This window comes from Phoca vitulina, unplaced genomic scaffold, assembly GCF_004348235.1.
Source record: "Phoca vitulina isolate PV1807 unplaced genomic scaffold, GSC_HSeal_1.0 scaffold13, whole genome shotgun sequence".
In the NCBI taxonomy this organism is placed as follows: domain Eukaryota; kingdom Metazoa; phylum Chordata; class Mammalia; order Carnivora; family Phocidae; genus Phoca; species Phoca vitulina.
In genome coordinates, this window is record NW_022589716.1 from 28,575,504 (window position 1) to 28,592,143 (window position 16,640).

Here is a 16,640-nt window from a genome sequence, read left to right on the forward strand (position 1 = left end):
CTGGCAGCCACCACCACCCTAAAGCTTGCTGTGAAGGCCTGACTCTGAGCAGCCAGGGCAGTCTTCCAAAGGCGCCTGGCGGCTGGCAGCAATTTCAGAAAGGAAAGGAAAAAGGGCAGCAGGAGGCAGGAGATACGTTAAAAAGAATTTGTTTCAGTGAGAGAGAAAAAAAAAAAACACTTTAATTTTCTTCTCATTACCAGTATGAAATACAGAAGTTTCCAAGCAAATGTAAATGGGAGGAGAAAAAAAAATATGAAAGACTAAACCTCCCCATAAAGGGTTAAATTATTCAATTAAGAGAAGATACCTGGGTCTCGGAATTATGGATGTTTCCCTTTCTTTGTTATATTTTCATAATGAATTTATACGGCTTTTATCATCAGAGAAAATAAACTATGTTTTCACGTAAGGGGGGGAAAACAGGCTGTAAAAAAAATGAGCAAAATATGAGCCATCAACAAAACTTCATGGATATTTTCTCACCCAAAAGCAGAACGAGAGAAACTCTAAACTTATGAGAAAACAGTACTTGAGAAAATGGTGACGTTTCTTAAATACGTCATTTGAAAATAGAAGAGATGTTCTCAAATTTCTTAGTGCAGCAATCGTTTCAGTTTCTTCCAGTAGCTCCGCTAGCAGAAAGAGAGTCATACCACTCAGTTTTTAACCACATGAGCACTCAGTTTTTAACCACACGGTGTGACTGTCACAAATAGAGCAGTCATAAATGCAGAAGAATTCTGTGAGGAATACCAAGTATATGATATTTTTGTGCCACTATCTCATAAAACACATCTAACTGAATACCCCAGAGAAGGTGCACTCTGGTTCACATGATTTTTGAAACGTCTCATATTTCCTAATGTCACGGGGGGAGTGAGGGAGAGCCTGGATGGCTCAGTCTGTTAAGCGGCCAGCTCTGATTTCGGCTCCTGGTCTCCCGCCCCGCCCCATGTCCAGCTCTGTGCTCAACGGGGAGTCTGCTTGAGATTCTCTCTCTCCCTGTACCTCTGCCCCTGCCCCCCTCCCCCGCACACGCACACACGCACTCTCTCTCACTCTCTCTCAAAAATAAAAATAAATCTTTCCTAATATCAGGAAGGACACCATAGTCTTCTAATTTTATTCATGTAAGAAAATAGACTATTCTTTAAAGCCTACAGGTGTCTACTGGCTTGTCCACTGGTAAAAGGTACATAAATAACAGCAACAATACCAGGATGGATGAGTCACATGGAGCCCAGCACAGTGCCTGGCACAGGGATGTAGTCAGTAGCTGTTAGCTGACAATGCACAGACACTGGAGGTCCACATCTCTTACCCAGATCCCCTGGAGAGGGGTGAACTTCAGGATTCAGACTCTTTGAAGAGTATCAAAGAATAACATGGTATACATACATTCCACATTTTATTTAACCCCCTCTAAATCTGGGGCAGCCCCCCGTATTCAAATACATTACTATTTCTATGGCAAAATTTGTGAATATGCACACCAAGTGGATTTAAAAAACTACTGAAAGATACTGGTTCTGATCAGGTTCTGCCACCAAACTGAATACAAAAAAAAGTTTATTTCCAGAACTTTCTGTGATCCCAATACTACAGACATGGGTTATGAACCTGTACTAGTAGCAGTATTACTAGTTACATCATCCCTCAGAGTGTTCTCACATGCACAGATCTCTTTTTTTCCTATGTTGAGGAAAATATGCTTTCAAACTGTTTAGAATAGCAATGTTATTTCAATTAAAATTTGAACAGTTTAAAGATTTTAGATAATCAAGTTAAATGCTGGGGAATAATAAACATCAAATTCAGTGGTTCACTTCTGAGGGGGAAACAATAACACAGTCAGGGGCTCCAACTACGGAGATGTTTTACTTTTTAAGCTGGGTGATAGGTGTCTAGAGATTTGGTGCCTTGGTTAAGACATTCAGAAAGACAAAGAGTATTTCAAAATATTTTTTTTTAAATAAACCTAAATTACTTATTGAACACCTTCAACAGATGTAAGAACTTGTGACTTAAAGGACTTGGCCTAGGCTCACATTCTGGCATTCCGGTAGCTTCTCATCAAACTGGCAGAAATCCCTTGAAAGGATCTTTCCTCAATGGCAGTGGCAAGAATTCAAGTTCCCTGGCCTCAGAAATGACATTCCATCTGAATGTACAATCTGTACTTAGCCTGCATGACTTGAATTATCATTAATTTAGAGCTTCAGACAGGTAAGCCCACAACTGACTGACCACAGAGTGGCTCTCGGCTAACCAACTGAGGTCCATTCACTGTAGTTTCTGCCGTAGACAAAACTGACTCTATTCTTACTACCTCAGAGATGACCAGCAAATGCGATTAGGAAGAGAGAATACGGAGAGACCATAATTCAGCAGAAAAGCAAAAAAAAAAAAAAAAAGGTTCTGAAGGGAATATCTAATCGGCATTATTTGCTCAAGTAAATCCCAATTTTGTTCTCTTTAAGGAGTCTCGAGCGCATTTATATTTTTCAAGGGCAGAAGTCTTTCTAGCATCCTATTCTTTTTTTTTCAGAGTTTTCACAATGTAGTATCTCCTTAAGTTTTCTCAATGGCCTTACAAAGTAGGTAGGCAAATTTACCCCTATTTGACAAAGAGGAAACAAAACTTGTTTGTAGTCAAATAATTGTCCTGTCATCCCAAATCTAAACAACAGTAGAAGTGGGACTAAAACATAGGTAAACCGTTCCTTAGTAAATTCAAATATGTCTTACAATAAGCCACACTCTAGACAGATTTAACATCTCCCCAGGGAGGGATAAAGTAAAAAAAAAAAAAAAAAAAAAAAAGCTGTTTGTTGTGGTTTCTTTCACTTAAAAGCAAACAAAAAACCCAAGTTAATGGTTCACACTTTCATTATATTAAACATTCTAAGGATGCATTTTCTATAACATAAGGACAAAACAGTTCAAAATCTCTTCTCTCCATTTCATTCTCCCCACATAGCCTAAAACAAAGTAGAATTTCCTATGTGTTTTGAGGAAGAGAGAGTGATGTCATTCCTTTTTAGCCTAACTGACAAATGATCGGGTTTTAACAAGAGATTACATTCAACCCCCATCAAGAGTAAATAGACAAAAGTGCCTACTGTAAACCAAGAACTAAACAATTTGATCAAAAGACACAAATTCTCCCTCACCACGAACATGCTGTCTCATTTATATTTATAAAACAGGAGAGACATCATGTAATAATTTTCATTTTTTAGAAGTATAAAACAAAGATTTCCAGGAAGTATGAGGAGAGAGGAGTTCCATTTTGTATTTTGGAAACTTCATGTCTAGAATACTGAATGAAGTGGAGAAAAAAGAAAGTAACAGGACATCTGACATCTGTAAGCGCAGTATGACTGGGCAGAACAGCCTAAGCAATGGAAAGGAACAAACATCTGTGTCACCACTGCATACAAGAAGCTGTGATTTGTGCTCTAAATACGTCACCTCCTACACTCGTCATAAAAAACCTCCAAATAGGAACAGAAATGAAATTAAAATATCCGAATGGTAAAACCCTATGCACCAGGGTGTTTTAGAAAGACAACATACCTGTAACCGCTGAAACACTCCGGATCGCAAGTTTCCAAAGCCATAGTGGTACTGAGGATTCAGAGCACCTTCAGATGCCTCTTCATAGGGGGACTGTTCAATTTCCCAGTCGAATTCTCCATCCTCATCTTCTACTCCTCCCTCAGAAACCTCAGATGCACCTGAATGTGTTAAATATTAATTTGTTCAAGTACTGGATTCCCTAGATACAATTTGGGAAAAAAAAGTATAGAGAAAAAATGCCTGCCCACGTGTACCAAAAGGGGTATGTAAGAATATGCGGAGCCCCACTATTTTTAATAGCCAAAAAAAAAAACAGAACCCAAAGGCCCATCAATAGTAAGATGCAAAAATGACAAATGCAATGAAAGCAAATAAACCTCAGCTATAGATGGATAAATCTCACAAAAATATGAAGTGAAAGAAGCCAGACAAAAAAGAACACATACCATCTGAATTACAGACACAATTTAAAAGTAGGTAAAGCCAAAGGTAGTGGCAACCTTGAGAAGAGGGAGGGAGAAGTGACCAGGAGGAGGCTCAGGGTAGGATTCAAGGGTATCGGAAATGTTCCATTTCTTGACCTAGGTGGTGTTCATTTTATGTAATTCATTGAATTATAAACTTCTGATCTAAGCTCGAGAGGCCATGATTTTGCAAAACACTGAGATGCTATTTTGATTGGTCCAAAAACATGACTGACATACTGGTTCTTTTTGTCTTTAAATTATATGTCACTAAATAAGCTATTTTTGCATTTTCATGTGATGTCCTTGTCACTGAAGGATTTTCCTCCAATTTCCTATCTGCTATGTCCCTTTTCCCTAGAAACACACAGCATTCCAAATATTCTATTTATCTTTATTTCTTCTTAACTGCAATAAACATACCTATTTCTTCCACAAGTGCTTTTGCAGTCCTGGATTTTCTTGGTGCCAGAAGAGCAGTTAACATGTTCAGCCCCTCAAAATGCTGGCCAGGAGTTTCTTTGGGCAATCGAATGGTAAAAATTCCTTAAAGATAAATTGATTTTATACTTAGCTCTATTAAAAAATTCAAAGACTTCACAAATATATCTAAGAAATATGTATCTTAGTAAATTATAATTCTATTTCATAAGGCTCCAAAATTATGCCCTTATGAATAAAAACCAGGATAGTAAAAGGCTCAAATAGGGTTTTTCAGAATCACTGATTCAGCTGTCACCTCTATACGAAATTAATCTGCTAAAGCTACAGAATGCTTTAGTCTTACACAGTATCCCTTTAACCTACTGATAATATTAAAAGTCCATGTCAAAACCTCTAAAACTCAATGGACTGAGAAGGTAGTAGCTTAGAATTAGCCCATAGCCACTTATAAGATTTACTTCTGGACTAGAAGGGAAAAAAATCAGGATATCTAATCCAATGAATTCCAGCAGTTTCAAAAACACACAAATTCTTAAAGCAATTATAGCTTAATTAAGTTCTCTGAGATCTCCAGAGACATATCCCCAAAGTCTAAGGTATACTCAAATTCTACCTATGTACTTCTTTTCTTTCCCTGATTGGGCTTATCAACTTCATCCAGACTCCCCCCATGAACTTCCATTATTTACTACTCTGAATTTTAAAACATTTTACCCTTTTCATTGTACTTAACCATACTCCAATACAGTTGACCCTTGAACAACATGGGACTTAGGGCCTGTCCCCCTGTACAGTCAAAAATCTGTATATAACCTGACTTCCCAAAAAGTTAACATCTAATAGCCTACTGTTAACTGGAAGCCTTATCAATAACACAAACAGTTAACACATATTCTGTATGCTATATGTATTACATACTATGCTCTTATTATAATAAAGAGAAAAGATGAAATACCACCTCACACCTGTCAGAATGGCTAAAATTAACCACTCAGGAAACGGCAGATGTTGGCGAGGATGTGGAGAAAGGGGAACCCTCTTACCCTGTTGTGAGGAATGCAAGCTGATACAGCCTCTCTGGAAAACAGTATGGAGGTTCCTCAAAAAGTTAAAAATAGGGGTGCCTGGGTGGCTCAGTCGTTAGGCGTCTGCCTTCCGCTCAGGTCATGATCCCAGGCTCCTGGGATCGAGCCCTGCATCGGGCTCCCTGCTCCGTGGGAGGTCTGCTTCTCCCTCTCCCACTCCCCCTGCTTGTGTTCCCTCTCTCGCTGTGTCTCTCTCTGTCAAATAAATAAAATCTTTAAAAAAAAAAAAAGTTAAAAATAGAGCTACCCTATGGCCCAGCAACTGCACTACTAGGTATTTACCCAAAGGATACAAATGTAGTGATTCGAAGGGGCACCTGCATGCCAGTGTTTATAGCAGCAATGTCCACAACAGCCAAACTATGGAAAAAAGCCCACATGTCCATCAACAGATAAATGGATAAAGAAGATGTGGTATATATATGCAATGGAATATTACTCAGACATCAAAAAAATGAAATCTTACTATTTGCAACGACCTGGATGGAACTAGAGGGTATTATGCTAAGTGAGATAAGTCAATCAGAGAAAGACAATGATCATATGGTTTCACTCATATGTGAAATTTAAGAAACAAAACAGAGAAGCATAGGGGAAGGGAGGAAAAAATAAAATAAGATAAAAACAGAGAGGGAAACAGACCATAAGAGACTCTTAACCATAGGAAACAAACTGAGGGTTGCTGGAGGGGAGGTGGGTGATGGGGTACGGTAACTGGATGATGGGCATTAAGGAGGGCACGTGATGTAATGAGCACTGGATGTTATATGCAACTGACAAATCACTGAACTCTACATCTGAAACTAATGATACACTGTATGTTGATTAATTGAATTTAAATAAAATAAAATTTAAAAATAATAAAGAAAAGATAATGCTATTAAGAAAATCCTAAGAGAAAATACATTTACAGTATGGTACTATATTTATTGAAAAAAATCTGCATATAAGCGGACCTGCATAGTTCAAACCCATGTTATTTAGGGGTCAAGTGTAAATACAACCTTCCTAAACCCCCGGGTACTTTTAAAATTTAATAAATTTGTTTCAATATGCAACTTACCTGCAATTAAAAGCAGATTTACTACCTAGAAAGGCAGTTTCATTATATTTCACTATCACATTATTCACTGTGTTATGGGTTATAACTTTGTCATTTAACTCTTTCATGCCATCCTTCCTCCCTTACCCTAGTTTACTGACGTCAATAAATATTCACTTGATTAATTACTCAAGAGTATACAAGGTGTTCTTATTCCAGATCCATGGATAAAGGAAAATCCAGTGACTTCTCCAAAAGCAAAACAAATGATTTCAAGGCTAGCTGAAATGAAGAGCTTATCAATCATGAAAAGAAAATTCAGTCGGCCTTTAAATGCCACCTTTGGACAGTTTCTCTCCCACATACATGTTATTAGATTTTAAGTTTGAAAAGCACACAAGAAAAATTCCATTCAGAGCTTAAAAATCACCCACATCTTTTGTAATCAATCACCTCACATAATCTGACTTTTAAATGCTTACTAAAAGTAGTGGAATGGGGCGCCTGGGTGGCTCAGTCTGTTAAACCTCTGCCTTCAGCTCAGGTCATGATCTCAGGGTCCTGGATCAAGCCCCGCATCCAGCTCCTTGCTCAGTGGGGAGCCTGCTTCTCCCTGTGCCCCTCCTCCTGCTTGTGCTCTCTCTCTCTCTGACAAATAAACAAATAAAATACTTAAATAAAATAAAATAAAATAAAATAGGGGAAGTAGAAAATAAACTTAAGAAACAGAGTATTTAAGTAACTTTTAAAAATACTGTGAAGTACTTTAAAGGACTGAGAAAATGGTACCTGTTAAGAAATCCATGAATAATAGGCACTGGGCTTGTTAAGAAACAATAAAGTGTGACCAGGACAGACTGTATCTGCAAAACATCTAAAGGTCGCCATCATATCTTGAAGGATTATGACATAGTTATTCTAACATGAAGAATCCAAAGAAAAAACTAACAAAATTCCAAAAGCAATACCTTTATCTGTATCATAAGATCCTTGTTCGCTTCCATTTTCCACAATTTTTCCAGGAAGGGTTAATCTGCAGATTGAAATTAAGATTTCATTCAGTCCTTAAAGCACAAAGTATAAGTGACCATCAGTGATAGTATACATTAACCACTGAAATCTATCAACCATTTTAGAAGGCAATTCTCCTCAGCATTTCTTTAACATTTTACAAACTAAATAACTTACATCTCTTCCCTAGCTGAGAAACAAGAAATCACAGATGACTCATTCTGTTTGAAACTCCCTAGTCACCAATAAAAGCAATACTGAAAAAAAAGTGATACTTAAGAAAAAGCCACAATAAATATTAGTTATCACTATTGTTACAGTACTTTCATCTTCCTAATGAATAGAGACTTATTAACATAAATGTGCCTGACACAGCAGGGGCTCTAAGGTGTGCTAATTGGCTCCTCCCCCCCCCATAAAAAGAATTTTAAAAATGGAAAACAATAAAGAACAACAAGGCCAACTGTTTATTTTGGGCAAACTACTACTTTAAAAAAAAAAAAGCAAAAGTGTTTTTCTCAAGTCTCATTATTACTATACAGAGATTTCCCCTTCTTTCATACTAAAGGCACTGATTTCCCTGTTTCCAGTTTTACTTTGGTTCAGTCAGTCTTCCACTGAGGGCCCAAAAGAATTTTTCTAAAAAAGAAACCAGACCATCACTTTTCTTTTGAAAAAACTTCTATGGCTGCCTGACACCAAGTATATAAACTCGTTGGTACCACCTATCAGACCAGCTCCCATTCCATTCCAAACTTAAAATGTGAGGCTCCTTTCCTCCTGTAACCCCCACCCCTCTGCTTCCTATTCTATCATCATCATCATCACCACCATCACCATCAAAACTTGGCAGGTCCCAAAGACCCAGGGCTTCACAACCTAGGTACCTTTGATCTTGAAGCTTTCTGCATTTCCAAACCAAAATCCCTCTAAGCCCAACAGAAGGAGTCAGTTTAATGCATAAAGTTGTTTGTTATAATGATGACAAACACTAACTTTACTATCAGAATCTGAATTGAGTCCCAGCTCTGCCATTTACCACCTCTGCAACTTTCTTTGTACAAGTTAATCAGCTTCAAAGCTCCTATTCCTCATTTGTAAAAAGGGAAAAATAACAGACTCTACCCCAGGGTTACTGTGAGAAGGAAAGGATAATGCAAAGGGCTCAGTGGCTGGTGAAGTAGGTAAGTCCCAAAGATGTAAGCTATTAATACCAACTTTCTTTTCCTAAACTCTTTGTAAGTATAGAGATAAATTCTTACGCATAAGAGTGAAATCCTATTTGTTCACAGATCTGCCACCCAATTCCTCAAGGAGATGAGCGAGGTTTTATTCGCCTCTGGTATACTGTAGTGAACTGTATTTTCAAAGATGGCCTGTGTCACATCACTCCTCCCAACTGTGGGGTCTATGTCCTCTCCCCTTAAAACTGAGTGAGCTTGCAAGTGTCCACCAATAAATGAATGGATAAAGAAGATGTGGTGTGTATATATACAGTGGAATATTACTCAGCCATAGAAAAGAATGAAATCTTGCCACATGCAACAACATGGATGGATCTAGAGTATTATGCTAAGTGAAGTAAGTCAGAGAAAGACAAAGAGCATATTTCACTCATATGTGGAATTTAAGAAACAAAATAAAGAGGGGGGAAAAGAGACAAATCAAAGAACAGACTTTTTTTTAAGATTTATTTATTTGAGAGAGAGAGCACAAGCGAGAGAGCAAGGGCAAGGTAGGGCAGAGGGAGACGGAGACAAGCGGACTCCCCAAAGAGCAGGGAGCCAGACTCAGGGCTTGATCCCAGAACCCTGAGAGCATGACCTGAGCCCAAATCATGAGCCGGCCGACCAACGGATTGAGCCACTCAGGCGCCCCTAAAGAAAAGACTCTTAACTACAGAGAACAAACTGATGGTTACCAGAGGGGAGGTGGGTGGGGGGATGGATGACATAGGCGATGGGGATTAAAGAGTACATTTATCATGATGAGCACTAAGTAATGTACAGAATTGGTGAATCACATATACTGTAAACCTGAAATTAATATAACACTATATATTAAACATACTGGAATTAAAATAAAAATTAATTACTTTTTTAAAAAAATTGAGTGGTCTTGTGGAACTGTTTTAACCAATACAATAAAGTAGAAGTGACCGTATGATTTCTGAGGTTAGGTCATAAAAGGTGATATGAACCTGCCTTTCCCCCTGGAATACCTGGCTTTGAAACCTTCAGCTCCACCTGGGATTCCCAAAGGAATCACAACTAGAACATGCAAAGACACCACATAGGGAGGTCCTTAGAGTACACGAAAAGAGACGCCCTCCCCCAGCCACTCCACCATCTGATGGCCTGTCTCACATTACTCCTCCCAGCCACCATATGACTACAAGTGATTTAAAGATCTCAAGTCAGAACAGACCAGCCAGCCCAGCCCTTACCAAATTCCCGACACACAACCAGGATGAGGGAGTTAAATAATTATTGTTTTATAACATTAAGTTCGATTGGTTATGCAGCAACAGATAACTGGAACAGTAGGCCCTTCTAATAAATATCTACTGTTTATTGAACAAGCAATCACCAGGCATGGTAATAAAAATTATGCATGCATTATCTCAATCCTCACATCAACTCTTTAGGATCCCTAATATCGGTCCCATTTTACAAATTAGGAAACTGAGACTGAATAACTTGCCCTAAGTCCCAGAACTATTAAGTGTGCTGAGACCCAGGTGTGCCCAACTACCAAGCCCCTGCTACCCATGGATGAGTCCATGTGAAGAATACTCTTTAAATTGTTCCACACATAACCTCTTATTTGGTCTTCATCAAAACCCCCAAAATTAAGCAAAGTGGTTTTTACTTTGAAATTTCTGTTACTGTATTTTTTATTTTACAGTCCTATCTCATTTAAGATCTTTTCTCTGAAATAGAGCTACTCTATGACCCAGCGATTGCACTACTGGGTATTTACCCCAAAGACACAGATGTAGTGAAAAGAAGGGCCAAATGCACCCCAATGTTCATAGCAGCAATGTCCACAATAGCCAAACTGTGGAAAGAGCCGAGATGCCCTTCAACAGATGAATGGATAAAGAAGATGTGGTCCATATATACAATGGAATATCACTCAGCCATCAGAAAGGATGAATACCCAACTTTTACATCAACATGGATGGGACTGGAGGAGATTATGCTAAGTGAAATAAGTCAAGCAGAGAAAGTCAATTATATGGTTTCACTTATTTGTGGAACATAAGGAATAGCATGGAGGATGTTAGGAGAAGGAAGGGAAAAATGGGGGGGGGGGGACTGGAGGGAGAGATGAACCATGAGAGACTATGGACTCTGAGAAACAAACAGGGTTTTAGAGGGGAGGGGAGGGGGGGATTGGTTAGCCCCGTGATGGGCATTAAGGAGGGCACGTACTGCATGGAGCACTGGGTGTTATACGAAAACAATGGATGGTGGATCACTACATCAAAAACTAATGATGTATTGTATGGTGACTAACATAACATAATAAAATTAAAAAAAAAAAAAAAGTCACAGAAACAATCACTCCATGAACTGAAATAAAAAATTCCAAGCTAAAAAAATCTTTTCTCTGAGCCTCTGATCCCTCATCTGTAACATTAACAGAAACTATTTTGTAGTACTGTCCTAAAATCAAATGAGATAATCCAGGTTTAAAGTATAAACCTGAAGTAAAAATTAAGTAAATGTTCGCTACCACCCACACCATCTTCCTCCCACTCTTCCTGTCTTGCCTTAAATATCACCTTCTTCAGAAAGTCTTTCCCAGGCCACCTTACATTTAAACAGGCTCCCTTTTATTTTCTATCAGTGCACTTGACTCCCCTTAAGAGCACTTACCACAATTGTAGTTATATGTTTACTTGTTCATTTATTGTTCTCTCCCCACTAAAATGTAAACTACACGAGACACCACCACATCCCCGATACCAAAAACCCAGCCCCATATAAATAAAGTAAAAAAATGAATTTAAAAAAATAGGAAAGTGCAGTATATGCAAGTAGGTGCATTAAGTCAAGGGCCTAATGGAAATCTGAGCAAAACTGGTCCAGGCTCAGTGAAGGAACCAGCTTGACTCAAGAGGCAGCTTTTATTAGGAAAGCACATGGACAACCACCACAATTAAAGGGCAAAATGAGAGAAGTAGCAGACGAGGAAAAGGTAGGAGAACAAGGCTAATTTGGTGTCAACGAGGCAAAGGAAGGAGAGAATATCAAGAAGTAGGGAGCGGTCGGCCAAGAGGTCGACACAACTCTAAAAAGAACGGGGAATGAGAAAAGTCAAACGGACGGGTCGGCTGGGAAGTCGGTGCGCACCGTCCCAGGGCAGCGGAGAGGCTGGGAGAACTAACGCGGGACGAAAACAACAGAAAAAAGGTACGGGAACTAGGCTGACGGGGCAGAAACTGCAAAGGTTACAAGGTCCCAACCGCCACGTTTTACAGTGGCTCGAAATCTCTTTACGGTGGGGATTTAACAAAGTTTAAGCCGGAAACGAGCTTCCTGCAGCATCTGGAACGCAGGCCTGTCGAGGTCGCTTCCTCAGCACCGAAAGCACCTGCGGCCATCTCGGAAAAAAGCAATCGTTAAATCGAGAAGTGCTCCCTCGCTCTTTCCTCCTTCCTCGGTAAGCAGCTATCTAATGAGTAAGTGAAAAATGAATGAACCAATCAACTAATCAATCCCCTAAATTCGCTCTTTCCAAGGCCGGACAGCGGGAACTCGCCTGAGAAAGTACGGCTTGGCGTAGAACTTGAAGTCGACCCCCTCGAAATAAACGTCGAACTCAGAGACCCGGGCGTAGGGCACGCGTATGGCGACGGTCAGGAAGTCGGGGTCCTGGCTGAGGTCGAACGCGGGGGTCAGCATGGCTGCGCTGGACTCGGGTGCCCGCGCCGCTCACGCTCACAGCCGCCGCGGTCCCGCCACTCAAACTCTGCAGCAAGTCCCCACGCGCCGGGACTCAGCCGGGTAGCCAGGGCGCTTCCGGCTCGAGACGGAAGTGCTCCTGCGTGGGGCAGGAAGTCCCGCCCCACGCCGATCTCCATGGAGACTAGACGCTGTTAGTGGGGAAAGGGCGTGGAGCGTGGGGCTCCGACCACAGGAATTGAACCCAGGGCATAACTTGGAAAAACCCGGACAAGAATCCTCTTTAGACCCATCAAGTCTGTTTAGAGATCCTAAGAGATGATTTTGAACAAGCATTGGCTTTGCAGGTAGAAAACCTGCGTTGGAATCCCTTCTCGGCCACCTCTCAGCTGGGAAAATTACAAAACCTCTCTATGTTTCGGATAACTCTTCTTTAAAATGACAATAATTCGGGGCGCCTGGGTGGCTCAGTTGGTTAAGCGACTGCCTTCGGCTCAGGTCATGATCCCGGAGTCCTGGGATGAGTCCCGCATAGGGCTCCCTGCTCAGCGAGGAGCCTGCTTCTCCTTTTGACCCTCCCCCCGCCCCATGTACTCTCTCTCTCTCTCATTCTCGCTCTCTCAAATAAATAAATAAATCTTAAAAAAATAAAATAAAATAAAATGACAATAATACTAGCCCCATAGAGATGTGAAGATAACATGAAATGCAAGTAAAGCTCTAACAACGTACCTGGCAAGTTGTCAACGCTCCATGTGTGGAAGCAGTCACCGCAGTAGCCACAGCAGCGTCGTTACTGTGGTTTTCCTTAGTTCTCACCTGCCTTGTCACAAATCCCCTTTCTCCCTCACCTCTGTCTTTCTCTGCCTTTTTCTCTTCCCCTCCTTTTCCCTCTCCCTCTCTTTTTCTGTTACTTTCTCTCCCCTCCCGAATTCCTTATTTGAGTATTCTCATTTACAGAGCGTCCAGTCCACTAACCTTATTTAATCTGCACTATGAACTCCGAAGAACACAACTCAGAGAGGTTAAGTATTATATCTTATAATCATGCATCTTAAAATTATCAGAACCCAGAACGTCTGATCTTTAAACTCTGTTAGTGCCTGCATTGACAAATTGCCGTCCCTCTGTACCCCTTCTTGCCTTTTCTCACATTTCTCCATACACTTTAGTCTATGCTCCTCAGATTCTCCCAGTGCCGGTCCCACTCATCTCCCTCTTTCCCTACATATTCCCTTAGCCTTCCTTCCTCTCATTGTGTTTCCTGTTACTCCACCAGAAACTAGAGTAATCAGAAAATACTATTTACCTCCTGGTTTAAAATGTCAATGGAAAAAGGGTGAGAGTTATCTCTGGGGTAGTGAGTGGACCAGATCACTTCAAAAGCCTTATCAACCTCCAATTTTTATGAATCTTGAAAATTAGTTAGGACTCAGGCAAACATCAGCAGGAGCAAGTAAAACAAAAATTTCAAAATAAAAAGCAATCTGCTTAACTCTGGGAGCTCTGATAAACACAAAATAAGAGGTTATGGGTGAAACAATTGAAAGAGTACTCCTTAAACGTTCATCTATTTCCTGGGTAGCAGAAGGATTAATTGAATTAATTGAATGGTTACTATGTGCCAGCACTGTGCCAAATCCTTTATAATGATTTCCTTTTTCCCTCCTGACAGCTCTTTGAAGTAGGCATTCTCTATCCCCAGGATCGCACAGGATCACACAGCTGTGAGTTGCGCAATGGGAATTGAAACCCGACTGAGTCTGATTCCTGGGCCCAGGCTCTAAAATACTATAGAGTTCACTCCTTCCAATATTACCACCTACCCAACTGTTCCACGTTCTGAGTCCAAGCCATCCTGCTTTAGACCGTACTGAGCCTTACAAATAATAGATGTTCAAAATTGAAAATGAATTGGTGCAAACTTGGAATTAGCAAAGCTCTCAAGAGGTCCCTTGAGATAGGCCTTTGGCTGGATCATTTCAAATTAGCTTGTCTAGAAGGAATCTTTACTTCTACCAGGGGACCTCATTCCTGTAGGTCACAAGCATTAATATTTTTAAATTATTAATGCCAAAGAAATAACTGAGACTGAAGCTATGCCAGCCATGAGGATACTGTAAGTGAAAGCACTTTGCAAAGTAGAGCTGTGTACTTCCTAGATATTTTACTCTGTAATTGGCCACACGCACACACACAGGATTGCAATACAGATAAACAGACTATAGGGTTCACTGCTGCTATTTGTAAGAAGCATACATTGCATCTGCTATATCACAAAATATTGACCGTTGCAACTATATAACAGGGATCTGTTGTTTTATTTTAGGCAATAGTTCATTTTATTTTTGTGTTTCTAATTAGTGGCAAATTACACAAGTTCAATACATTTTTTTTTTAAGAAAACAGAATATTACAGATAAGTTTCCCTCGACTGCCATCTAACTTTTGTCCCCTCTTCCACTTCCCCAAAGTTAATCCCCCTAGATACACTTTCATATGGTTTTTATTTAACATATTAATAATAGCGATTTTATTTTTTTATTTAAAGTCAATTAATTAACATATAGGGTATTATTAGTTTCAGAGGAACATTTTATATTTCTACATACATTTCTAGGTGCCCTGTTACTTCATGTCTGTGTGTGCATGGGCACATTATCACACTATAGATGTAAATCTACAACATTATTTTATTTTTTTACTTTGGTAATTTTTTAGACCTATGTATACTGACTCATGGATCATGTTGAGTTGAGTCAGTTGAGTTTCATGTCTAGATATAGACATTGCTTGAAAATACATTATTTCAACATTTCATGTTAACTCTGTTGCAGAGGAAAATCAAACAGGAATGAATTTTTTCATCATTTTTTGAGCCATTCAAAGGCTACAGTATTTGTTTGTTTTCATTTTTCTTTTTCCTTCAGGCTTATTTTTGGATGCCCTTTCAGTGTTTTAAAAATAGTTTTCTCCTTGGCCACCTTATTGAGGCCATGTATATAATCTGCCATCTCTGATCATATTAAATAAGCCCATCCTCTAACAAACTTGATTGTGATCTGCAAGGTTCAAAATTAAATGTTAAAATAAATTTAAAAATATATTTTCTATAAACAGTTCCAATTTCAGCCTTATGACAAAATTCTATTGTTACAGCATTCTTTTAGTGCTGAAATGCTCCTTGTTTCCAGAAGGTGGCATTCATATAGACGATTAAGACAATGTTACCGAAATAGCTTCCTTAAAAAGCTACTTATAGCTCTAGTTCATTATCTGAGCCATTTTTGGGAAGTGGTAGGATCTTACACAGAACTTGCAAACTACACCTTAACCACTGTTATTATTTTGGTGTACCTATTTTCAGACTCTTACTCTATTCAAAAAGTATAGAAAGATTTTTAAACAAAAATGGTATCATATTCTATATTTTTACTTTTTTCACCTAACATAGCATTACAATATTTCCATTTGGCTAATTTTTTGGTCAAGAATATTGTACTGTAACTGTACCCTTCTTATTTATCTGTGTTAGTATTGTAACACTTAAAAAATGAACAAAGGGATGATTGGTTTTGAGAGAGGAAAAAAAGATGAACCCAATAGTAGAATCATAAACATAGATCACAACCCTAGAATAAAAATACAAAAGTTAGAATACAAACCAGATAAAACATTTTGAAGTTTGAAAAAAAATTATCCTTTTATATAACAATAGTAAATACAATAGACATCCTAAGTTTCGCAATTCCCAGTTATAAACTGCTTCCAAGAGGGCTTGGATGAATACTTGGATAACTTAAAAATGAATACTGGATTGTAAAAGAGGCTTAAGGGATGGGCCCAACAGGATATAGACAGAGCAGACCATGAGTCTCCAATGTTTTTTAAACCCCTTTATAGTTAAGCACAACTCTTTCTGATCCTTGCACCAATCCTAGAGCCCATTCAAGTTACGTTGTTAAAAGAGCATAGCACTGGCAATAACCTAGCACGGTAATGGGTATTTCAGGTAGGATTTAGGCCAATTCCAATTTTCTACAAGCCCGGGAAAGCTCTGAAGAAAATCTAAAATGCCTGCAGCTGACACCAGTAA

At 39.2% G+C, this 16,640-nt stretch overlaps 1 protein-coding gene across 2 annotated transcripts in view; it reads right to left on the reverse strand.

Annotated features, from left to right (window-relative positions):
- The window catches only part of SHQ1 (SHQ1, H/ACA ribonucleoprotein assembly factor), a 96,044-nt gene extending 83,388 nt beyond the window's left edge, over positions 1-12,656 (reverse strand). The window contains exons 1-4 of one of the 2 annotated variants that reach the window (XM_032411768.1): positions 12,402-12,656; positions 7,589-7,653; positions 4,473-4,595; positions 3,583-3,743 (exon numbers count right to left, since the gene is read on the reverse strand). In XM_032411768.1, the coding sequence (XP_032267659.1) occupies positions 3,583-3,743; positions 4,473-4,595; positions 7,589-7,653; positions 12,402-12,544 (492 nt within the window). In that variant the 5' untranslated portion in view covers positions 12,545-12,656. The remainder of the gene's footprint in view (positions 1-3,582; positions 3,744-4,472; positions 4,596-7,588; positions 7,654-12,401) is intronic. The other variant, XM_032411769.1, reaches the window with a different exon arrangement.
- Positions 12,657-16,640: the final 3,984 nt, after the last annotated feature.